This window comes from Haemorhous mexicanus, chromosome 3 (genome assembly GCF_027477595.1).
Source record: "Haemorhous mexicanus isolate bHaeMex1 chromosome 3, bHaeMex1.pri, whole genome shotgun sequence".
NCBI lineage: Eukaryota > Metazoa > Chordata > Aves > Passeriformes > Fringillidae > Haemorhous > Haemorhous mexicanus.
Window position 1 is genome coordinate 4,185,042 of NC_082343.1, and position 26,269 is coordinate 4,211,310.

Genomic DNA, 26,269 nt, shown 5'->3' on the forward strand with positions numbered 1-26,269 from the left:
CTGTGATACAGGCAGTGTTTTCCTAGGTAGTGGCTTAAGACTTTTTAAAATTTTCACTTAATCCAGAACCCAACAACTCAAATTTTGTTCTCTTTGCGAGGCATGGATGACAATGCCACTATTCAAATGGCAATTCAATACTCACTATAGTCAATTAGTATAGCCATAGTAGATAAAAGCAGTTATGATGTTCTTTTGCATTCATTAGATTATTAGAAATACCTGCATTTCTTTCTATAAGCAAGAAACAGTAAAGTTTGAAATATATGAGGGACCACATCACAAACAGGAATCCAGTTTATACCAACCAAAGTGAATAGCTCAGAGTCAATCCAACACTGTGAAGCTGTATTCCTAAATAATGGAATGCAGGCTTTAAAGGAATCATTTTGGAGCAGGAGGACACATGTCAAAAGACAGCCTGCTAAATATGAAATTAATATGCACACAAAAGTATATGCAAAATGTCCTATAATGTCATCAACTTAGATTTTCTTTATTCCACCATGTTGCTGTTTCTGTTCTTTATTTACCAGCGAGGTGTGTGGATTGCAAGTACATTTCAGGAGTCCCACTTACCTGTAAGCACAGAAACTGCAATGAGAGAGGGAAAATCCTACCTTCTCTCACCTAAAAAATAAAAGATAGGCAACATATGGTTGCAGCTACAAGTATTCTAAAACTACCAGCTTGGCTGATTCTAGAACAGATAAGAAGTGATTTGATTCAGAGACAAAATTAATGAGCACTGTATGGCTGTCCAAAAAAGAACTCATGCTTTGTGGAAGATCAACTATAATTTAATGTTAAGAATTATGGGGTTGTATAGGAAAGCCATTCTCTAGGCCAGCAGTGTCAGAGGTCTGCAGCATAGTAAGACATTTTTCCAGATCTCCAGTTCTTCAGGCCCTTCAAGGACTACATTAAGGAGACAAAAACTTATTTTAAAACTAAAGACCTCCTGTTGAACTACAGGAAGAGAATAGAGGCGCTGTACTGTGCCACAGGCCCCCCAGAAGCAAAACTAGGGAATTAAATAAAGATGTAGTGAACGCGTTCCTGGACACCTTCTCCTCACCCAAACCCTCCAAAGCTTCTAAACCCCTGCAAAGCCTCCTCATCCTTCTTTCTGTCCATGAGCTTTCCCCTGGGTGGGGAAATAAGAGCATTTCACAGCCTGGAAAGATTTTTAGAAGTGATGACTGCTGCACTTAGGTGGTGTCTGAGGAACAGGCATTGCCCTGTGGAGGGCTTCTCATGGCTTTAACTACCGAATTTTTAATAGCCACAACACATCAGTAATCCTGATATTTTACATTTCATGGGGAGGTTTAGATTAAATATTACAAAAAAAAAAAAATAAATTCAAGGAAAGAGTTGTAAAGCACTGAAAGGGGCTGCCCAAAGCAGTGCTGCAGTCACCACCCATGGAAATGTTCAAAAATGCGTGGATGTGGGACGTGAGGGCAAGAATATTGGAAGTAAGTTCTGTTTGCAGCCAGGTGAAGGGTAAGAGATCGAATGGCCTTTTTTGTGAGTTTATTTTCTTTTTGATCTCCTTGTGTTCAGTGTTTGGCTTGCATATTGTATGTCATGGAAGGAGCGGAAATTACACAAGCTTGGACTGGGGAAAAACCCAGTTTTCCAGTCTCAATTCCACATCTGGTTACGGTTGCGACTGAGAACATGGCAGCGACGGGCCCGATAGTCCCAAAGCTCTCTTTTCCCAACCTTAAGGATTCTACAGTCGCATGACTCACGACAGACACCAAAACGATGGCCGTGCTGCGCTTCCTCGAAGATCCCAACCGGGACGAGCCGCCGCGGGGCTGGGGCACCGGAGCAGCGGCAGGGAGCGGCTCCCGGGGCCGCCCTCCCCTCACGGCTCCCCGCGCTCCCGCTGCCCGCAACGGCGCCGCGCCCGGGGCTGCCCTCACGGCCCCAACATGGCGGCGGGGCCGCACCTGCCCCGCGCGCTCCCGCGGCGCCGGCAGGGGGCGCGCGCGGCGCCGGCGGGACAGGAGCCCGTTCTATTTAGCCCGGGGCCGGCACCGGGCACGCACCGACAGCGGCGGGGGAACTGCGGCCGCCGGGCACGGACGGACAGCGGCTGACAGCAGCGGGAGAACGGGCACTGCCGGCCGCCGGCGCCGCACGGCACCGGGGGGAAGGAGAGCGAGCGGCCGCCGGCACCGCACCGACACCGCGGGAAACGGAACGAGCGGCCGCCGGCACCGCACCGGCACCGCACAGGCACCGGGAAAAGGAAACGAGCGGCCGCCGGCACCGCACCGGCAGCGGGGCAAGGGGAGCGAGCGGCAGCCGGCAGAGCAGCGGAGGCGGTGAACGGGAGCAGCGACCGGCGCTCGCCCGGTCCCGCAGGTAGGAGCGGGCAGCGCGGGCGGCTCCGTGCCCGCCGGCCCCCGGGCACGGCTCTGCCCGAGCGGGTCCCTGGCAGAGCCCGGCAGGTGGGGGGTGTCCCCCATGCCTTGCTTTGACCGAAAAATTACTTTTCCGCCCCAAAGCGTGCGCCGGGCGGGCAGTGCCGCTGCCCGCGCCTCGTCCGGCGCTGCTCCCGGTGAGCGCTGGGGTGTTTTAAACTCCATTGACTGGTTATTTCCGCCCCTCTCTCCCAGCTGGATAAAATCCCCGGGCTGGGAAGCGCGGCCAAGCCTCACCCTCTCCTTGCGGGAGCGAGCGGGCAGCGCCGGGCCGCCTCTCCCAGGTAGGGGCTGGGTGGGCTCCCCCGGCAGGACGCGGTCCCAGGGGTGCCGCAGCCTCTCCCAGCAAAGGAGACCGCTAAAAGCATTCCTGCTTGATTTGTTTTTCCTTTCTTTCAAGGTTCACGATGTTGACAGCTATGTTCTTGGCTGCGCTCGTTCTTACTACAGTACATTCGCAGGAAACTGAGGAAACCATAACGTACACGGTAAGGTTTAATAGACTTGGAGATAATTACTGCTTTGCGGGGATTCTTTGCTAAATGACCCTTAAGAAAAACCGAATTTCTTGCCAATGTATAGCATGTGCTACAGAGGTCGCTGAGTTTGAATGTTAACCATAAAATAAGCTGTTCCTGCACTCAAAGAGTGTTTAAAAGTTCAAGTTGACAAGATTGAGCAAAATACATTACAACTGTTTGTTTGGAAAAGTTTATCTGTGTACTCAGTTTGAGGGACTGAACAAAATTAGGAGGTTTTAATATTTTTTTATTCCATTTTCATAAAGACAGGGTCCCTAGGACCTTAATTTGAAATATATGGAGTTTGACAGATAATTAGGTCAAACATTCTTTTGTGTTTTCTTATGGATGTTTCAAGCTGTTTTTAACAAAATGTAAGTACTTCCAAATTTGGGGCTCTTAATGAAGCATCTGAATCCTGGAGTGATCATGGGACTGTTCTTTTCTGGGCTGGTTTTGAGCAGTGGCTTTGCATGGCTTGATAAAATCGTTCAAGAATACTGGAAATAGGTTCTGCTTGCAACCAAGTAGCAGGCTAAGAGATTTAAAGGCCTTTTTTCAGGCTTTTTCTTTTCAATCTGCTTGTGTTCAGTGCTTGGCTTGCATAATGCATGTCATGGAAGGAGTGGCAATTACCCCAGCTTGGGCTGGGGAAAAACCCACATTTTCACATCTGATTACAGCTGTAATCCCTGCAACTTGCTTCATATGGGTGGACCTCTGGATATGTGCACACACATCAGCCCAATGCCACACAAGCAGAAAATTCTGCACACATGCAAAAAGTTAGAGAACCACAGCCAAAGCCCAGGATTGTGTCTTATACAAGTAATCCCACTGAAGTCAGTGGGATGGCTCAAGCAAGTAAATATTGCAGAGTTGGACCTTCTTGTAGAAGTCAGGGCTTAAAGAAGCCTCAAGTGAGCATCAGGAAGTCAGTAATAAAATACTTTAACACTGGGCTTTAGAAGCATTAGGGTTTTGAAGGCTGGGAGTAGTTTTATTTAGAGGCTTCTGTGATTTACTTTTGTTTTAAAGTCCCTGTATATAAGTGGAAACTGAAGATGTAAGTACCTTTTGAAAATCTGGACCAAACAGGGATCCCACCCTCTTCCTTTCTCACAGTTATTATATGAGGGGGGTTTAATTATGCAGCATTTCACATAATTCTGATTATACCAGTTGAACATTTCTAGTAAGCCTGTGTGACTTGGGCACCTATGCTCCATTTCCAAGGAGGTTTTAGCCCTTAGGTGCTTCACTGATGGTTAAATGCTGATCATGTGAAATGAAACAAAAAAAACCCAGCTTTGGGAGGTTTTGCTCTTGGGATGCTACTGTTTCTCATGCACACATTGTATCCATGGAGGGCCAAATCCTCTGCTATTGTAAAAGCCTTTGGCTGCAGTAATAGATGGACTTGGCTCCTTGCAGTTAAACAGACAGTACTTCTGTTGTGCATTAACAGGAATTGGGTGATTCAGTAAATGCATGAATTAGCTGTTTTCCTTTGGGTTTGCCTTTTCATAGCTACAGTAACTTTGGAGTTGTCAACTCAGCATGTAGTCAATCCTTTAGAGAGTGTCCACTTACCCCTTGGGGAGAAAAACCCTTCCAAGCTACAACTCACTGCCACATTTGACAAATCACTGGTGTCACCTGCAAGAGAAGAAAATATTTTCAATCCTCCTGCTGAGTCAGAGTCTGTCAGTAACAAGTCCCTTAAAATAACTTGAGGATAGGACCTGCAACAAGTGGATCTTGGCATCAGAAAGTCAAGTTTGCCACTTGTAAGTCCCTCAGCAGCAGAGGAGTTGCAATAAGATTTAGCTTGCTTGACTGTGACTAATTACATTAGTCAACTCCATTCCTGTTTTGTATGGGGCCATTAAAGTAATACCATGAGCAGCCCAAGATGCACCTACACAGCACAGTCTGGTTGATTCAATGGTATTTTAATATTTTAAATGTTCCTGCTGCAGTTGGTAGTACCATGATACTTTGCTAGTCAGTCTCTGTAACTGTGACCTGCAATTAAAGTGACTGCCCTCTGGATAATTTAATGGTTTTGGGCAGAGGAATAATGAAGATGCAGAGCAGACTATTTAAAATCTTTCCTGAACTTGCTGGTGTGTATTGATAGGAATAGTTGCTGAGTATAGCCTTGTTTGAATTCTGCAAAGTCTTCTATAAATAAGTAGTCCTGCTGTTATAAACTCCAACTGTTTATTGTGTGTGTCTCACAATATAAATTGTCTTTCCTAGACTGCAGTTCCTGGAGTCATATGATTAAAAAGCATGTGAATGAATTTCCAGCTGTCATGGGATCCTTCCCCATTGCTAGAGTGCTAATGGGAGAGAGGATGAAGTCCAGGGGCACAGAGTCCTCTTGGTCCCTCTGGCAAACAGAGTCTGAATATGAAAGAGGTTCATCTGTTGGAAGGCAGGGAATGAGATCCAAATTCAGAAAAACTTGTTGCTTTTCATAAAAAGATTTTCATTCTGGTCAGCTTGGTCACTCCAAGGATCATCCAAAGATTCCGCCAAGGAGAGATGGTGTAACACAGGGCACAGGAACAAGGGAAGGAGAAAGCAATGGTTTTCTCACTTTGCTCCCCACCCTGCTCACAACAAACTATCTTGAGAACTTCCGAGTGGGAATGCTCTACGAGCATTCTTGTGGGAAGGGACCCACAAGTTTTGCTGCTCCTGCACAGCAGTGATGTACCAATTGCCGTTTTTCTAGCCTACCAATATATTGCATTTCCCTTTGTGTCACACTTGGAGTTCCCAGAATACACTCGACTGTTTTTCCAAAACAAAGAATCCCGAGTAACCAAATTATTACTATTTTTTCTTCACAGCAATGCACAGATGGCTATGAATGGGATCCTGTTAGGCAACGGTGCAAAGGTACAGTAAATAATTTTCAAAGACAGACTTGTCACTGGTATTCTTTAAGTATTCTCACTGCACACCCCTGTTTTGGACACGGAGGTGTGTGTGCATGTCTCGTCGTGTTCTTTGTGTTAATGGCTGTTGCAGAAGGTTCGACTGTTAAAAGCATGACTTGTGTTGTTGCTAACCACAGATATTGATGAATGTGAAATAGTCCCAGATGCATGTAAAGGTGGGATGAAATGTGTTAACCACTATGGAGGATACCTCTGTCTACCCAGAACAGCGCAAATTATTGTAAATGAGCGAGAAGAAGCAGCAGCTGAATCCACAAGTGGTCGGAACAGCGTCATTCGCCGGACCCCGGCCGACCCCCAGCGCGCCACTCCCAACCCAAGCCACCAAATCCAGTGTGCAGCTGGGTATGAGCAAAGTGACCACAACGTGTGCCAAGGTAAGCCATGCCTGCCTCCTCCTGCTCCCATGCAGGGCAGTGGGGGTGACCACAGAGCCAGGGGGATGACAGCCTGTAGCCCTCGTGCTGACTGAAGGGGCTGGTGCTCCATGAACACCTTTAAAGAGACAAAAATAAAATACAGAAATGTCACTGTTGTTGTTCGAGGCATCAGAATGTGCAGTTTGTTGCAACCTTACAAGTCTGTTCCATCTGCTTTTGGGCTAAAAAATTGAATTAATTCTGTTGTCTGTAGCTCCTAAAAAAAGTCTTAAAATTACTCTAGTGAAGTGTTTTGTGTTGTATTAAATATTTCTAGGAAAGAAAGTGCTCTGAAATGAGTGGGCAATGTAGCAAGGCGTAAGCAATTTGGAAAGGTTTGCAGAACTCTGTATTTTTCAGTAAGTGAATGCTGAATGAACAAAAAATAACCACAGGATGAACTTTTGCTTAGAGCAGGCTGCAGTGCAGAAAGGTCCTGTATTTTTACTGTGGATAAGGAATATTCCTCCAGCAGTAGGAACCCAACTTCTGAACAGCCTGTGCTCCTCTGATCTCTGTGGAAGTAGCCCTAGGCCGACCCTGCCAGTTCACTCCCAGTCCTAGCCTTGCCACTCTCTGAAACTATGGCAATGAAGAGCTTTCATCTGAGTGTACATACACCACACAGTGCCAAAAATTCTCAGGGCATTAGCAATGTTAATTGTATGCATTCAGGAACCAGCCTCACAAGCACTTCTGTAAACTAAGACTGTTTCATTTATTATTTTATATAAACAGTTTACTCTTCTACTTGCTGAAGTAACAAATGTTTTGGCCATTGTTTTATTTTCTTTCATAGAAATGTATTCTACCCCTTGCTCACAAACTTGCTTTTCAAGCACATTGGAGGGACACCCGTGCAAAGAAAGGGCAAAACTTGACCCCACGGTTCATCTTTTCCACTTTGTGGCCTGTAGCAGTATAATCACATAAAATAGTACTTTAGGGACTGTAATCAGGGCAGGCTGTAATACACAGTGGTAGTTTCCTTCTCCCTGGTATTCATGTACACAGGACATTATTTATCACTAGTAAGTAAATTCCCTGTCATTCTGGACCACAGTAATCATCATGGAGGCTGGAGGAGTTATTTTTGTAGGCAAAGCCTCAGAGTTGCATTTCTGGCTTATCTGCTCATGTCCAACATTTCTGTCACTCTGATTCAAGAATGTCAAGTACAGAACCTACCACAGGAGGTCAGATCTCCTTAACCCTAGGCGTTCACTGGGGGTCATCAGGGGAAAATCAAAATTTCCCTTAGATGGAAAATTGGCTTTTTCCTTAGTTTAACTTGGCAAAGCAGCAGCAAAACCAGGAGCAGAACTGCTGGGTTTGGCCTGGTAGTCCCTCCTTCAGGTGATGCTGCTGCCACTGCTCTTCGCTGGTGAACTGTAATAAACTGTTCCAACTTCAGCACATAACATTTTTATTTGATAAAAAATGCAAGTCATGCTAGAAAATGTCAAAACATGACTATCCCTTTTGCTATGCTGGCTTTAGGTGTATAAATTTGGGATACAGTAGGGCAGTTTGACAGCATTTAGTACCCATAGTTTGTGCTCCAAAAAAAGGTTGAGGGTTAGGTTTAACTGAGAGACTGACAACTGGTTAAGGTTTCTGTTTTGTTGAGGAGAAATTGGTGGTGATAGATTACTATCACTTTACTCCATGCTCTGACTTCCTGGAACTTGCAACTAAATATTCCTATTCAATTCCCAAATCTTTGGTTCATTTATAACAACAACTAAGTGTTGTTACAGTACCAGAAGTTTTAACCAGCAGGCACACAAACTGTGGTGAAATCTTGGGCTTGACTGCATCAAGCTACTCATTTCCTCATGCCAACCTTTCAATCTAAATGCAGAAAGCATGGAAATATTAGTGTTTAAAAGCTGAAATGTATTGGATTGAATGCATTCCAGCTGGAAAAAGGATAGTGGACAGTGTGCTTGAAATGAAGGATTAAAGAGTTTTGGAGCACTTAAAGCATGCATCCAGCTTCATGATCTTCATGCTTTTCACTGCTGAAAATATCTTATAAAAGATAATCTTGATCAGCAATGGTCCCGCTGCGGATTTATTTAATTATGGTTAAAAGACTTTGCTATGATAACTACTCGAGGCTCCTAGGGAGTGTAACTTACAGATATAGTCACACTTAAGCTTGTTTTATTGTTTAGTAAATCAAATATGAAGTCCAGCTCCTTCTAATTGTTTGCAGATGTATGACATTTTCCTTCCAGTCCAGCAGCACTTAAGTATTTTATAACCAATGTGAAAGTGTGGAGACCTCTGTTTCAAACAATAACATGCTCCAAGGAGCTGAATTACTGACATCATGCTGCAGTGTGAGGGGCCTTCTGTTTTAACACAAGTGTCCACTCCCTTTTCAAGCATGGAACAGTGTGGGAATGACAGGCCAAACACACTCCTGTGCTTCCTGTGCTTGGAATAAATGCCCATAAACGGCCTGGTCCTGGTGGACTTCACTCCAGTGATGTGCTGATACACATTTTTATAACTACCAGTGAGCACAAACATGTTCTAGTGTGACCCCACTGATGTTAGAAGTGGGGGTAGCAAACGTTTCCTGGGACATTCTTAAGATACTCTTTAGGAGCAGTGATGCCAGGAGCCCCCAAAGTGAAGCAAGGATGAGGGAGGTTATTCTGGAGAAAGGTCTCTGATGTGGAAAAAGTTGTGCTTCAACATAAACACTTGAAGTGTACTTTAAATTCTGAGTTTCTGATCTTACCTAATCCTCTCCATCCCCATCCCAATCAGTTCCCACTTCACTGTCACTCCTAAATTTGGTCCCTAAGGGAGATTCCCATATGTGGCACCTGGTCACACTTTCAGGAAGCCACTTGGATGTTCAGCCCTGCCCCTGTGAGGGTATCACTGTAATGGGGAAGAGCAAAACACAGAGTAAGAAATCATTTGAAACAAATTATTGAGTTAACTCAGGTTCCCAGACATTTTTTCCCTGATAAAAACCATGAATAGCTGCACTCTGTGCCTGCACTCAGGCCTGAGTTTTATTTTACTTTGTTGTTAGGCTCTCTGTGATTTCAGTCTGCTCCTATTGAATTCAAAAGAAAATCACCCAATTAATTCAATTTTGTCAAACCTAATCTGCAAGAAAGTACTGGCTTCTCCTAGAATGTTAATGACACTTGAATGAAAAAAGGGACCAAAAAAGGTACCAAATAACCTGTAAACTTGAGAAGGGAAAAGAACTCATTTTCCTTAACTCCTATCATGTTGGCAATACAAGCAATAAAGTAAGCAAACATTTTTGCTCCTCAGCTAGATTAGCTTTTGCTGTTTCTCCAGCCTGTTTGTAACCCTTTGTGCTGCTGCAATGTCAAGCACAGGAGGCAGACAGACAGCAATACAAGAGATCAGTGCTTGCTTCTGAGGGAGAAAGGCATTTTTCCAGAGTTCTGTCCAGACTTGGTGGACATTGGTTGCTTTTTTCCTCCTCTGTGGAAGAAGGAAAAAAATGAATTTGTTTTCTGTGCTGTGGTTATTTTTCCCTCTGCAAACTCATTTTAGGTATCCTTACACTGGTAGAGGTTATGGGTGGTTTTTTTGTTTTGTTTTTTGGTACTTTTCAAAGTAACTTATTGTACTCAAGCATGCTTTTGACTCAAGAAGGTAATTGTAAATTAGTTTAAGAAGGCTAAATTTTGCATCTGTAGAATGCTTTTTGTTATTGTCCTGTTGGGGGGGAGGAACAAGGGGGAGCAGTTCATGATGTTTTCCATAAAAAAATCCCTTTATATTATACATATTTACATATGTCAGGGATGTGCAGCTGGCATATAAAGAACATTAAAGGTGTGTGAACATGCAGGTGCACTTGGCTGCCCTTGGCAGAGCCCAGCTGTGCCCTGGCAGGAGGCTCCTCCCTGGCATTTTGGCAGCTCCTAATGAGCTCCACTCACTGTGCTTTGATTCCCCTCCCTGAGAGCTCCTGGAACGTGCAGCCACATCCAGCCGAGCTGAAATTCAACCTGAAATGCACCCCAGGGGTGCCACTAATGTGCCACAACCACTAATGAGCACTCAGCCCTCAGGGCCAGACTCCAGGGAGCCTCAGAAGTGCATGGACTGGGATTTTGGAGCCTCTGCACGAAGCTGGGATCTGCTCCCATGGGCTCAACCCATTTTCTAATACAGACACAGCCTCAACTACAGCCAGAGATGTTCCTTAGCCATGAGAATGGTTTTGAGAGCTTTTTGTAAAATATTGTAGCATCCCAAGTTTCCCCCCTTCCTGTAGGTAAGGAGTGCTTTTAAAAATGCTTCAGGGCTCCTTGTGGCTGCCCCATCCCTGGAAGTGTCCAGGACAAGGCTGAATGGGGCTTGGAGCAACCTGGGACAGTGGAAAGTGTCCCTGCCCATGGCAGGAGTGGAAAGAGATGATCCTCAAGGTCCCCTTCCGACCCAAACTCTTTTGTGATTCTGTGAACAGCACTAGGACTGTTGAGTTTGAGGACAGGGTGAGGACAGAGCCTGTGGCAGGAAAAATAAGGCCTGGTTGGGTGGTTTAGGATGGCAGTAGCTCCAAGGGCTCACTCAGACCGTGTGTTTGTGCAGCACTCCAGCAAATGGGGAGCACTTGTTGCCAGCTGTAGCCACTCTAAGAGACTGACCTGGTTATGTGTGCCCCTTCAATGGTAATTACTGGGACAGGCCATAGGAATTCTGCAGGTCTAAGAGGATCCCCAGAAGGACACAGGCTGACACTTTCATGGCTCTTTGTTCATAGTCTCCAATTAATTCCTTGTACATTTGGATACATCATGCAGAGATCATCTTTCATCAGCCCATCCCGAACCAACTGTTCAAGCTGTTAATCTGTGAAACTGCTGCACTCTGCTGCAAAGCAGCATCTCTTTAGTAGCCCTCAGGGTCCACAGGGGCGTTCACAAAAACCCATCTTGTTTTGAGGGCCTGGTTTTGGGCATTTTTGAAATCAGGCCACTCTGAATCATCTTCCCATCTGTGCTATTTGCACAGCTGTGGGTGTCAAGTCAAGACCTTGGAGAGATACTCTCTGTTCTGTCTGACCATTTTACTGTGAACATCCATCACAAGCATAAATACTAGCAGCTGCTTTCCTTTCCTGAGTTAGTTACTGCTTTCCCATTGTCCTGACCCCTGCAGGAATACACTCAGTGTGTTGCAGTTAAAGATTCCTCCCATTTGCTCATCGTGCTAAGTGTGCTAGAGGCAAGCAAGCTTCCCCAAGTTGTATTTACCTTAGCTTCCTGAATTGGGATTATGCAGGCAAGCACTGGACTTCGAGTTTAAGTAAACTCATTAGCAGTTCTCATGGCTTCTTGCAGCAGAAGAGTGGGATCACACAGTAGTCACCTCGGCTGTCATCCTCGTGGGCTGCATTTGTTGATTTTAAAGCCTGTTGCCTTAGTAGCTCGGAGGAGGCTCATGTTTTGACAGACAAAACACAGCAAATGGATTCAGAAGGCACATGGCCTGAAGAAAGTCCAAACTCCAGCCATCTGTCCTCCTTCAGAATTCCTCTCTCTAAGCCGGAGGTCTTTTTCACAATGCAATCAGGAATAACACCAGATAGCAAAGGGGAAGAATGTGCTCATGCCTGGTCCTGACTTGGCACCCCAGAGTACTTGGCACCCCTTTAAACAGCTCAGAGCACTTATTTCTCTCTTGAGGAATTCCCTGTACCTGTTGCAGACACTGAGATCTGTGCATCCTACAAGTCAGAAAAGCCACACCAGGAGTGAGGGCTGTCACCTGCTGCACCAGAGGGCACAAAACAGGACTTGGGGCAGCACAGGCTGTTCTCCCTGTGTTCCCTGTGCCAAAACCTGCTCTCAAAGGAATACATTCCATAGCATCACAGTGACACAGGCACTTCCCCCACCAGTGCCAAGGCACCCTGGCAGCTGCTTTTTGCACCTCTCTCAGGTGATTTTCTAGTGACACTATTGCCACTGGGATGTTCCCATTGTGCTTGCTCTGAGCAGTTGTTTCCTCCCAGTCTCCTGCACTGTCACTCAGCCTCCTGAGAAAGGCTCTGTGCTCCTCCTCGCTCCAGTTTTTTGCTCAGGAGGATTTTCTCTCAACCACCACTTTTTTCCTCCATTTTCAAACCTGATTCCTACTTCAGATTAATTAGTGTTTAAAGGAAGTGCTCTTACCTGTGTTTTATTTTCACTCCTGTAGTCTGGGTTACTGAGTCACACTTGCTAAAACATTTCTGAAGGATCTCAGCATTGCAGACACATTTTTCAAAGGTCCAAGATTTTTATTGAGCATCCCTAGTGATAGAGATTTAGGAAGCTGGAAAACTAGTTCAAGAGCTGAAATTTGAAACTTATTTTCCTCATTTTATTCTCTTTCCAAGTGATATCTCCCTTCCCATGCTGACCAGGGAAGATGATAGCTGCTGTTTCTGTGTGCCAAAACAGCCCTACAGGAAGAAGAAAGCTTCCTGCAAAGGCAGCAGAGGCCTGTTTGATTCCTCCCTGCACCACCCAGGGATGCCTGTGCTGCTCTCCCTGCCCTTTGCTAGGGAACCCCATCTGCTGCCCTGCAGCCAAGCCCAGCAGTCTCCAGCACTGCAGGAATTCATTCAGTGGTGGTTGGGCTCGCTGGTTTGCCATTTTCCTACTGTCAAAACCAGTGGGAGTGTTCCAGGACTCCTTTCTAGTGAGATATTTTTGGTGTGGTAGAAACCACAAGGAGAGTGTAATTTTTGAGTTCACCTACCAGGTTGCATCTTAAACATTCCACATTTTTTGTGGTGTAGTCAACTCCTCTTGTGCAGCACTTTGTCATGGCAACCCCTTTGTGCTGTGTCTGTGTTAACTGGGATTAATGTAAGCTGAGCTTGACCACCTCCTTTCATTGCACTTAAAGAATATTTATTCTTTTCTTCCCCTCTGTGATGCTTTTTGAGCTCGTTTTTCTGGGCTATCATCATTAGGCATGGTCTAGAATAAGTCATGTGAAATGTAAGCCTCCTTTGGGCTGAAGGGTTCTTATCAAAGGGAGCTTTGCCACATACCTGACAAAGGGTTTAGATGCTTCTATCCACAAGGTTGGAAGATCTCAACTGGGCTTGTAAGATCTCTGTTCTCTGTATGACAATGGAATAGGTAATCAGACATATAAAGTTCATGAGTAAAAAGTACAAAGTTTCACAAAGAAATATCTGTTTCATCTTTAATTTGATTTTATTTTCATAGCTGCCAGATAGCAACAGTTTTGGAGAGGAAGTTACTTGCCATAATTCAATAGACAGCAAAATGTAACCTGAAAAAAAAACCTATACTAAATACACAGAAATGCTGTGTGTACCTTCTTTCATCTACCTTTTAACTTTACTAAAAATACAGGAGGGACTTGCAAATTACAGAGCTCTGAACTATTTTAGCACACATGTAGTTATTATAAAATACCTTTAATGCTCATTCCCATTTGTGTCTCATTTGTTAATCTGAAACCATGTTAAAGGTTGGTGCTGCTGTAAGCAGAGTAATATCTAATTTTTGTTAGGTATAATTATATGATCAAAGCTGAAAAAAGTGACTAAGAAAACATTTGTTGCACACACTTTTATAAGCTACAGTGCTAAGAAAAAGTTCTTGAGGCCCAGAAATTAATTAGACCTTTCCTGGCAAAATATATCCCAAGCTCTTAATTAAGCATTTTTAAAATTAGATATTCAGTAGCCCCTTGTCTGTTGCTGTTACTGAATGGCTTAAATAAATAACTCCAAAGGGAAATTCTTCAAAGGAATGACAAAGGATTCAGTGTGTGAAGGTCTATCTCCTGGGAAGAGAAGTTTACTTTGGGGAACTCTCAATCTGGCTTTATTAACTCCTGATATAAAAAATTCATGCCTTTGAGTGAACATTAATTAATTAAGCCTGTTTTGATGAGCTCTGAGCAGAAGATATTGCTGAGCCTTCCTTTATGAGCTGAATTTAACCCGAAGGAAACTGCTGGTCTGGTGCATGACCCAGGGTGAGGTGATTTAAGCAAATCTGACCCTGCACTAGAGCCTGTTCAGCCCATGCCTGAACAGCTGTCCCATGGGGATTCCTGGGGACAAGCAGAGCTTGTTCCAGGGTTTTTATGTTCCATGGGGATTCCTGGGGACAAGCAGAGCTTGTTCCAGGGTTTTTATGTGCATCTGCCTGCACAGGTGGGATTCCTGTGACCAGGTAACAGAAGGTGTGCAATCAAACCAATCCCACTCTCAGATGGAGCCCAAAGACAAACTCTGACCAGGCAGATTGCTGTGCAAAACTGGGCCTTATACCAAGAGTTAAGTTTGGGTTTCAATTTCAGTTAAAATTCACCAGAGTTAGAGAAACTCAAGGAGGTTAAAAAAAAAAAAAAAAAAAAAAAGGCATCTTGTGGGCTATAAACCCCCAGAATTCCAGAAAAGCAGTAATTTGGACAACTGATTCCTGAATATCTTGTAGTTTTATAAATTTAGCAAGAAATCCTTATCAATACTGTAACAGCCTAGTGTTGTCAGAAGTACTTAGAATTGGGAAATACAAGGGCTTTTGACAGGTAACAGTGTTCTGTGTGGTTTTAAAGAGGTTGCCAACAAGTTAACATTTCATAACAATCTTACACAGAGCAAAGGAATCAAACATGGCCAAGTGAGCAGAAATTTAAGTGTGATTTTAGTTGACATGACCTATCTTATAAAAATAAAAACCAGGACAAACAATCTCTCTCCTGTCTAAACTGATTCTGGGGAGAATTTCAAGTGTCTGGGATACAGAGTAGGTAGAATCAAATAAACTTTTAGAAACAACAAATACTTGCTTGTAGTTTTTAAAGCACTTTCTTCATAAATTAATTTGCTCTTAAGGGACTTTCTTATCAGGAGCCAGTTCTCCATAGAACTTGGGAGATGATAAAACAAGGACTGGGTAAAACAAGGACTTGTGTGTCAGTCACTCCTTGGGTGAGTTAAAAGCAGGAATATAGGAATATTTCACAGGGCAGAGAGCACAGAATCACATCAGAAATAAGCAGGGCTTTGGAGCAACCCCTGCTCTGCCCCTGTGGGCTCTGGATAACACCTGACTTCATTCCTCCCAGAAGTTGTTGGAGACTAAATCAGGAAAGAGAGCAGAATCCAAAAGTCATTCCCACTTCCCAAGGGGAAAGAAAAATCGTGTTCTTCCCTGACATCATCCTGCCTGTATGTACTCTGCATCCAGACCTTCCTCAGTCTTATCTGGCTTAACTTGAAGCATCATGACAGATTTTCTTTCCCACTCTCTCCTTATGTGTTACTGGAGGAGAAAATAATTTGGGGGTGGTTGTGATACCCAAAGATACTGCTGACATTCTTCCCTGGAGCAGACAGCACTGTACAAGCAGATAGAAACTATAGACTTAACACCACGGAGCACCTCTTGCCTTTCTGCTGTTTGCAGGAGCAGCAGAACTTTCCAGCTTGAATTATCCTGAGGTGGAAGAGAGTTAGAACCACACTCTTGAGAGCATTTGTGCAGTAAAAGTTGGGTGCAGGAAAATTTGGCTGAAGGAAAAACACCCACCCATTTTCCCTGTTGCAAACGCTGACCATTATTTAAACAATCCAGAAACTGTATTCATAGATCTTAATCTATTAATCAGCATTCTTCAGAAAAAGGATGATTTTGGGGAAGTGAAAACTTTTTGTGTGTGTTCCAAGACAAAGTATTCCTCTGTTAGAAACTGTGGCTCTCTATGCCTATAAAAAGGAAAATTCCTCATTTCTAGACAAGATATTTTTACAAAAAAGTTGCTTCATTATGTATTTAAATCAAAACATTCTCTCCATTCTGGTTACACTCAGAGCTCAGTATCCACTGTGAGGAGAATCTCTTCCTTACTATGTATGCAGATTTATAAGGCTCCAGGCACCTTTGAAATAAATTGAAAGCACAGCCATGTAATAGAGCCAAACCCCAAAACCAGCCAAGGAGATCCACCCAGCAACACCCTCGAACACCCTCAGCCCTTCCCCTAAGCACAGCTTTAGAGTGCTGGTCTTGATCTTGTCTCTGCTTTCTCCACCCTCCTAAAAGCTTCCTGGGGGATTCCCCAGCTCCAGAGCCATGCAGGGGCTGTTTGGGATACAGGAATTGTTCACTTGCTTGGTTTCCTTCCCTCTCAAACAGCTCAGGAGCAGGGCAGCTCTTTGCAGAGCCTGGGACAGGGGGATACTGAAAAACAGGAGCAGCAGGAGGAAGGAGCAGCTTGGGGATGCAGAGGGGTTTTAACAGTAGATCACAGTGTAGCAAAACCATACAGGAATAATCAAGGCAGGTTTGTAGCTGCTTTTTCCCACTTTGAAATTCACAATTTGAGTATTTGTGATGCTGGAAGGTGACATGGTTGGAGAAGCCCCCCAAAAGGAAACACTTCCCAAAATCTCTGCCATGGGATAGGAGTGAGGCCAACAGTTTAGGAACTTGATCCAATAAAGGTCTGGACATTTTATACAGTGAGAGCAGAAGTTAAAAAGCAGCAACTTTTGAAAAGGTTAAGCAATCTAATTTATGCTTAGGGCAGTCCTCAATTCTTCACAAATGTCAGGATGAGATTGATTGTTGAAGAGCAGACTGGTGATATCTGCACTTTTCTGAGGTATGTCCCAGTGCCCAGTTTGAGAAAGCAGAATCAGTATATTTTCCATTTTTCTGGATTTAGTGGCTGTTATCTGTGTTTGAACACCAAGCCAATTCCCCAAAGCTCTGGATAATCACTCTGGTGGACATCAGATGTTCAGTCCCATAATGGAACCACTCCTGGCCCTACAGGCTGCAGAAGGTTGAGCCTTTTTTGGGAGAGCACAGACCAGTGTAGTTTTGTTAAAAATGAAAACCTTTGGAAAATTCAGACAAAGTTTCTGTAATTCTGACTAAGTGGTGTATAAATAATCTGATTGTTAGCTGTCAAATGCAATTTCTATATCAAAAAGAAATCAGGTATTGATATCAGAACATTGTCATCACAGGAATCAGGGTTTGTTATTGCGGGGGAGAGCAAGCAATACTGAAATTCAGTGACACTGAGTACTGGCACAGCTTCCAGGGGCCCTCCAAGGTCCCATTCTCCTGAAGAACATGTGCATGGAGAAGGAACTGTCCTTCACTCAAACCAGCCTCATGGGGCATGCACCCCCCCACCTTAAGGGCTGGACTTGATGACCCCTTTTAACTCAGAGTATTCCATGATGTGTGACTTAGCCAGCACATCACACCCCACAGTTGCTGTGTTCAGTGGTACATCTGGGACAAAAGCAGCAGCAGGAGCAGCTTATATCATCCCTTGCATTTGATTCTTTGTTTTAGTATCTGTCATGTCCAAGCCAGCCAAAAAGTGGCCTCAGCACGTTCTGGCTGCTGGAGGCTGGGGGAGCCCCGGGGGCTCCATTCACATGCCTCATGTGTGACCAAGCAGGGGCTGAGGAGCCACTGCACAGCCTGGTCCTCAGGGTGGGGTCCCACTCCTGCCACAGCCTCGAGCAGGAAGCTGGAAGCAAAGCATTAAAGACACCAAAGGGACCGGTTGGGATTTTCACATACTCAGTGGCCATTGGGGGGGTTCAGCCAGCAGGAAAAACCCCAAGTGTGTAAGAGCAGGAAAAACAGCAAAAAGGCAGCAGGAACCAAAAGTGGTTTTTCATCTGGCTGTAACACTGTGAGCGGGACAGCCGTGGGATGTGCCTGGATGGAGCCCATCCCCATGGAATGCACCATCACACACACGGCTGTTCCAGAGCTCCAGAGCTGCCTCTGTCACACACAGCCAGCTTCAAGACAGCATTACTGTCCCGTTGGGATGCACTTGGGATGGGCTGCACAGACAACAACCCTTAAAAACTGGAATGATAATATGCAGGTTTTTCCATTCCTATCATTTGTCCTTAATTTGAAAAATTAAATGCTTATGTCCCATTGTTAACTATTCTTAGCACTAATTTCACAGTTTAGCCCAGTGGTGACCAACTGGTTTCCTTACAATTCTTCTCTTAATTCACAGCTGGGCTGAACTTACTTACTTGGTTTGAACTTAGTTTGGCCGCCTTAAAAAAAAAAAGTTGTGTGATAGTCTCCACATGATTTAATCAGAAACCTCACTGCATTCAATTCTTGCCTGAAGAACACTATAAAAAGTCAGAGGAAAGAAAGGTAGCAAAGTTCTCCATTCTGGTTAATAGCTTAGAGTAGTTTACAGCAGCCCAGTTCAGGTGAGAAGGAGCCTTGGAAGGTCTCCAGCCTGACATCCTGCTCTGCTCTGAGATCAGACCTGGGAGATTTATCCAGTCAGGTCTTGAAAAACCCCATGGAAGTAGAGCACAGAATTTTTCTGGGCACCTGTTCCACACCTTGACTGCCCTAATGGCTAAGAAATTTTCCCCATACCTAGAATTCCTCCTTACAATTCACCCTGGATTGACACACACAAAAGAGATGTGCTAACAATTACTTATGGGGGAAACAGGTTTGTTTTCTTACAAATGTGTAAGTGAAAAAGTGTTCTCCATAAGGGGAGGTAACAATTCTGGGCATTCTAGGTTTGAATGAAAACATTTTCCTGAGGAGCAGACTGGCTGAATGTCATTCCCAGTCTCCTATGACCCAACTCCCATTACAAAGGAATCTCTGCAGCTTTTTAACTTCCAGTTAAAAACAAAAACAACAACAAAAAAATCAATGTGTGTCCACAAACAAGGAAAGAAGGGAAATTTCACTGATCCGTGACTGTGCTAACTTGAACTCTGAAAAACTGCAGATATTTTCATAGCTAGTACCCACCAAGCTTCTCAAAGTACTGAGAGAATATCAAGACTGATTTTAATAAACAAAACCACTGTTTGTACTTTGAACTGTCGCATTAAGACACCTTCAGTTGCATTCCAGCTTTTAAAGCACGCATTTAGATCCCAGTATTTTCCCTGACACCTTTGCACATGCCTCAGTTTACACAACTGCTCCCTGCTGGCTTCAATCAAGTTGTTGCTAGGAACTTTTATTTTAAAACCCCTCACTAAAAAACTTGCCAGAGCAAGCCTGCAATACCAGGCACAGGCTGATCCTGCTCATGGGTGGGTAGGAAATGCTTGAGAGTATCGGAGGGAGTAGCCTTGATCTGGAGGAATTGCCTGTTTACTCAGCTTGCAGTTCCATTGCTGGGACACTTTTCAGATCCCTCTGCTGAATATCCCAGCTTGTCTCACATCTACCAAGGCTGCTCCTTTTAGATACTCTTCAATTCTTGTTTCTCTTCAACTCCTTACTCTCCCCTCCTCTTTTCTTTATTAAACTTTTGGCAACGAGGGCCAAAACCTGACTGAAAACAGCAGTTCACACTGTGGTCCTGGATAAATTATGGTACAATTAGCAACGTCACTTTCAAAAAGTTAATGAAATAAAGCTGCTCCTTTAGGAAAGCAGATACTTTACTGTTGATGATTTATGGTGACTCCAGACAGGACTGTGAATTTGCAGTGCCAGATGAGGCCATGCAGTCACTTCTACTCACTAAATACGTTGTGCCACTTCTCTAGGAAATCAGGCCTGGCTTGGTTACAAGAACCAACTCCTCAGCATCTTCTCTGTAAAATCTTATCCCTTCTGGAAGCTGAGTTTCCAACTTGTTGATGATCTGCAAACCAGATCAGTTTTGTCCCTTCTGAGGAGTAGATGGATGCAGGGGCTGGTTTGGGACAGAGTGACACGTAACAGTGCATCCACAGAGATCTTTCCAGGAACCTCTCAGATGCTTTTCTGGCTCAAGGGGCCTTGCTGTCCACCACTGGACATTTTGGGCAAGTACATGTACATGTAATAAGTGTGGAGCCCTGTGGGGTAAATAAAAATTCCTGCACAAATAAGGGGAATAATAAATCAGGCCCAAGAATTTTAAGGCGATGTGAAGAATTAACCTGTTTGCTGAACCTTCTCTAGATAAGAGGTCATTGTTCTTTGCTTTGAAAAGATTTTTGGTTTTAATATGTATTTAGCCTTACTTATCTATTATACTTCGCTTCCTTTTTATTTTCCTTTAATTGAAAACAAGACCTAACTCCTTAAAAATTGTTTGGACTTGATCCTAAAACACACTGAACACTTCCTAGTCAAGAAAATAACAGGGTACAAGAACCTTCATGACTTGGATTTCATTTGTCAGAGGTGTTTTTAAACCTCTGAAATCCCTTCAGAAGACCCTGTGGTTACTAGCTGAGACATTATTTCTTTTCTTTCGTGCTGATTTTTTTGCCTGTCCATGAAATCTCCAAAGCAAACTAACAGTCTGTTAGATCCTAAGTAACTTTAGATACAGATCTCACTACAGAGGATGTTCAATTAACTGCTAGAAACCAATCTTGTCATTAGTCTTCCACTGGTGTTTGTTGGTAGCATCTGATTAATTAAACCCATCCTCTAAATCAGGCCAGTTAGTTAAATGCTATCTATGAAAGTTTTCAAGCTACTGAAGCCCACATGTTTTCAGTCTGCTAAAAAACTTCCCCTCCTCTTCAGTAGTCCCTGTTATAAAACCTTATATCTTGAAAAAGCTGTTTTTAAAAAAAAAAATCTTTACAACCCACAACTTTCATTACCTGGTTCTTGCTGTGCTCTGAAATTCCCCCCTCTGTCCTCTCTGTTTGCTGCTTGAACATCATCCTGGGTTTTGGTTCAGGGTTTGGAGCAGCACAACAAGGGAATCCTCCACAGCCAGAGCTTCTGAAAGCCAAGAGCAGAGAGAAATCCAGGCTGGACCTCCCAAACTTACACAATGAATTTGAGGTTGATTAGCATGGGAGAAGGCTTAACGCTGCACACATTGGTTTGTGCTCTTCCAGCTAACAACTGTAATTGCATAAATAATAAGATTAGTAAATTACTTTTAAAAATTACTTTAAAACACTCCAGCTTTAGAATTTTAAGCAATCCCTCCCTTTATCCTATAGGTAAGAAATGAATGGGCTCATAGATCATTTATTCTATCTTCCTAATACTCAGCTACATCTCTCCTTCCTTCACCTTTTCATTCTATTCCTTGCTCTTGGCATTAATTACTTGGATATAATTAACCTCCTCTAGATTCATCTTTTGCCAGTTCACCTCTTGCCTCATCAGTTCCTGGAAGGTAGCACTTCCATGAGGAAAGAGCCACCAGTCAATTTTGTTGCCATCCAGCAGCTCAGAGAGGATGGCATGGACCTGTCCTTACCTGCTGCACTGCAAAGCTGAGTGGACAATCCATGCACTGGAAATAAATCCATCTGGAAGGCATTTGAGGCAGGCAGGCATCTCTGAGAACCCTAAGTGTGATTGACTGCTTTTTCCAATAGCTTTGATGAAAGTCTAAATTGAGAAATCTCTTCTCCCATCCTGCAAGAATTTATGAGCAGAATATTTTTTGACCATCCACCACTGGCCTGTGTTCAGCAGCATCTGAGGCCCTCATGTTTCCCTGTGGATCCTGCCCAGCCTTTAACCTCGGCAGTGGATTTTAATCACACATTCATGGCTGTCTGCTTAAAGCTCCAGACAGCCAGGCAGTGCCAAATAATGTACTGACAATGTCCTGGGCATCCCTCAGATGTGCCAGGATGCAGACAGGCATCCCTGGCACTTGGCTCATACATTCCATTTGCAAGAGCATAAAGATCTGGGATCTCATGCCTTTTAAAGAGGGGAACAGAACACACAGAGAACTGAGCAAAAATCCTTTGGGAAAAAAAAAAAAAAAACTGAAAATGTCCTCAATGCTTTTTCAGGAAGGATGGTTCCAAAAAATGGAGAGGAACTTTTTGCAATTTATTTATTTGCATTTGCATTGAGAGAGTAGGTTTATATCAGATATCAGAAAAAAAATTCTTGGCTTGAGGTGAGGGCTGGCACAGATTGTCCAGAGAAGCTGTGGCTGCCCCATCCCTGGAAGTGTCCAAGGGCAGGCTGGACAGGGCTTGGAGGAACCTGGGACAGTGGAAGGTGTCCCTGCCCATGACATGGGGTTGGAATTGGATGAGCTTTAAGACTCCTTCCAACCCCAGCCATTCTATGATTCTGGAGCTTCCCACTCATCTTTCTTCCTGGGGCCAGAAGCAATAGAAGCATCTCAAGCCACAAAGTATTAAAAAAACTTGTCCAGTGAATCTGTCAAGGCTTGTTCCTTCCCTTCCCCCTGGGAGCTGCAAAGCCAATTCCTTTTATTCCTGCCATTCTCTGGAGGCAAAAGCTCAGTTTGGACAGGCATCAGTGCTAATGATTGTCTCACAGATCTCCCTGTGTCCTGGCCTCTGTGCTGCTGGAGCTTTCCAACCCCTGCCAGAGATCCAGGACTCTCCTGAGGTGGAGCAATGGCCCAGACCAATGTTCCCTCCTTGCAGCCTGTACTTGGCTCTGCTGCTCACGGAGCATCAACACGTTCTGGGGAGCACCCACACTTGGTCACAACCACAAATGGCTTCAGAAGCAACAATTTTCTTTAATTTGATTCTAAAGTGCTCTTGCAGGAATTTCATATCTTACAGGGACAAGCAGGGGTTGTTGGAGGAGATGCTTTTCCTCTCACGACCACTTTGCAAAAGCTGATTTTCTCACCGGGCTGTGTCCTGACAAAGCCTGGTTGTCTCCCCATGCTCCCTTACCTGTGTTCTGTACATTTTAAGATCATCTGGAGACTTGCACAGGGCTGTATCTATTTTAGAGTGTTTTTATTGGCAGCTGGTGTATACTACCATGCACCCACGTGAACAAAATTACAGAGCCCAGACAACTTTTGTACAGAATTCCTTTGGCCACGGTTTCTCTGTGGGTTTCATTTGGCAGAAGTGATATCAAGCAGAAGTCTTTCCCTCAGCTTCTGATGTCAACTAAAATGCACCTTATAAATAGAAAACACAGGCATTAGGAGCAGTGCCTTTGGGCAATCAGCCACCTTTGGGCTATGGGAAAAATTCAGTTAGATATGATTCATAAATGTAATGAATAGGGTGCCATAAACTCGCCTTGCTCTTCACAAACAAAGGCACATCCTCTGCCTTGAAAAATTAGAAGGGCAGAACCCAAAGGAACAGGGAAAGAAAAACAGGAGAGGAGTGGGAGATTTAAGGAGGAGAGGGAAAAATGGGGCTTCAGCTGTCAGTGGAAAGTATAATTTTGAAGCCCACCAAACAATGTGTGGAGCAGAACTCCACTGCACCCCCCATGGCCCGCTCCTGCTGAGCTCCAGCCTTGCTGTGCAGAGCTCACCGTGTAAGACATTTCAAAAGGCACTCAGTCTGTTCTTCAGGCTCTGGTTTAGCTGAAGGCTCCTATTGATTACAGCTGGAGCTGGATCAAGCTGGGGCTGCCTGTGTTCTGCTGGCAGCCTCTGGTTTGTAAATACCTTTCATCTCGTCCAGCAGTGATGATGATGTGCTGGGATGATGTGGCAGCAATTATTTATCTGCTGCGTTGGGTTTTCTCCTCCACGCTTGCCAAGAGCCCTGAAGTCAGGCCATAGAGAGGGATGCTGACATCTTTACATTTCCATTAAATCTTCCTGCTTCTTCTGGAGGAATTCTAACAGCTCTATTGTCATTTCAGCAGTCATTTCTTTCCTCACTCTCACACTGATACATTTGGAAGCACTGAACCTATTCCATGAGATTTAGCAAGTCTAAACTTGTCACAAATAACCTTGTTATCTGATAGCACTCCCCAAAGGAAACCCCCTCCAAGCCTCCCTTCTCCCAGGCTTCTGAGCATCCTGTCTATATCCAAAGATGAAGCAGGAAAAGCAGGCAGGGTAGGCCTTGGTTACCCTCTGAATGGATTTACACACTTGCTTAATACCATGTAAATACTGACAAATAAAGCATGGATCTTGTCAAACTTAAGAACTTAGCAAATAAGGAGCATTAGAAACAGCAAATAGAGCTGAAGTATCTACTGCCAAGTCAGTGAGAGATCCCATGTCCTGCCTGGCAATCACTCTAAATACATCCTTTCTCCCACTTCATGTGACCTTTCCAGGTCAGCAATGTTGTGTGTTAGTTTAATATTTTAAAACTGGAACTTTACTGGTATTTGGCCTACTTTTTGCTATTTATTTTCTAAACAAATGATAGCCACTCCCTTCCCAAGCTAACCTTTTAAGCTTCGCCAGGAGTCTGTGAAGATCACAAGGTATTTAAAAAAAAAAAAGAAAAAGAAAAAAGAAAAAAATCACATGCTCAGGCAAACAAAGCAGGTTGCTGCACTTCCCCCTCCCTGCAGCTGGATGTTCAGAATGCTTCAGGAGTTCTCCACTTACTCTAGGAAACTCTGCTGAAATCTCATTTGCAGTGAAAAGTGCCAGGATTATGGTAGCACAGCATCTATTCTGAGGCAAACCCATGCAACTTCCCAGCCAAACACCAGGGGAAAAAAAAAAAAAAAAAAAGAAAGGAGCAAAGCTGTCCCAATTGCTACTTCTACTTGATTGCTTAAAGGCAGCTGGGAAGGCAGATCCTCAGCCTGAGAGCAGAGCACATCCCAATTTTAAGGCAAAGGAAATTTGGAAGAAAAAATAGCTCTCTCTTCCCAAGGAAACTTCTGGTTTTTAGAATGTTCATTTTTATTTATTACTGACTCATTGAAAGAACAAAGTATTTTTTGGTGTCCTTTTTTTTTTTTTTTTTTTTTTTTTTGTTCCCAAATACAGAAAAAAAAAATGTGGCTAAACCCCAGAAAAATCTTAGAGTGGGGCCAAAAATAATAATAATTTTCAGTTTTCAGAATTTTTTTGTCAGGTCTTTGAAAGAACAACAAATATTTCCCAAGCACTGCTGTAACTTACTAACTCCAGTGGACTGCACACCCTCAGCTTATTTCAGTTACCCCTCTCATCCATCTCCCCTTTTTCACAACCTCCCCTGGGCTCCTGTCTTGCTTCTCCTATGTTCATTTTCCTTCCTTCGTTAGTATCCATACTGCTTTTTGCTTTTTTTTTTTTTTTTTTTTTTTTTTTACCTTCAAAGGATTGATTTCTTTTCCCCTGGTGCCTCTGCCTCACTTTTGATTCTGCCTGGCTTTGCCTCTCCTATCTATTCTCTTGCAAACAAAGAATTTTTAAAACTTCAAACTCAATTTTAAGCCCTCTTCATGTGAAGAATTACATGGAAAATTGAATTTTCCACTTAAGTTCTAAGGAGGAAGCAGTTAATAAGAATTCTTAGGGAAAAACAGACAAACAAAAATTTATAAGATCCAGTTCCGGATGGTTTTGTTAGATCAGAGCTGTCTAACACTGCTTGTCTTTGGCATAGTCCAATTTATATTGCCACAGAAACCTTAACTTCTGCACACCCTTTCACTTCACTTGAACTGTGCAACCTGAACATTGTGTTTTTCTATCCCAGCTCTTCCAGTCCCCTCCCATCCCTAGAGTATATTTTGGACCAAATCAACTGATGTGTCTTTTTTAAGTACTATTTCCATCGTTTGCTTTTACTCTTCTATCATTCAGAAGCTGTAGGAGGCATGAAAGTGAGAATTTCTTTTAACCATTTATATTTCACAGCCCAGTGCCTGCCAATAACACTTTAAATGGCTTTTAGTTACATTTCTTCAAAACAAGGCATCTGTGGGTATATCCAGCCACATGCTAAAAGTATCACATAACCACATAGGAAAAATTCAGAACTAAATAATGCCTTCAAAGGCATTTCTGAAGCTGGAACAGCATCAGGAATCTGCTTATTTACGTGGGGAGCTGGGGAGATTGCAGCATGTTGGTACTGCCAACAGATAGGATGATTAGTGCTAAAAACAATATCATCATTTAGATAAGCCCTCTCCTTTGGAGAGTTGCTATTGAACTCAGCTTGAACTTAAATGTTCTCAGCTTGGAAACTGGAA

General features: G+C 43.8%; 1 protein-coding gene across 2 annotated transcripts in view; it reads left to right on the forward strand.

The window, feature by feature from the left end:
* The first annotated feature begins 2,045 nt into the window (after positions 1–2,045).
* EFEMP1 (EGF containing fibulin extracellular matrix protein 1) overlaps positions 2,046–26,269 on the forward strand; it is a 45,512-nt gene continuing 21,288 nt past the window's right edge. The window contains exons 1-4 of one of the 2 annotated variants that reach the window (XM_059840542.1): positions 2,046–2,382; positions 2,842–2,929; positions 5,827–5,875; positions 6,054–6,314. In XM_059840542.1, coding sequence (XP_059696525.1) covers positions 2,849–2,929; positions 5,827–5,875; positions 6,054–6,314 — 391 coding nt within the window. In that variant the 5' untranslated portion in view covers positions 2,046–2,382; positions 2,842–2,848. Of the gene's footprint in view, positions 2,383–2,581; positions 2,726–2,841; positions 2,930–5,826; positions 5,876–6,053; positions 6,315–26,269 lie in introns of those variants that run through there. The other variant, XM_059840543.1, reaches the window with a different exon arrangement.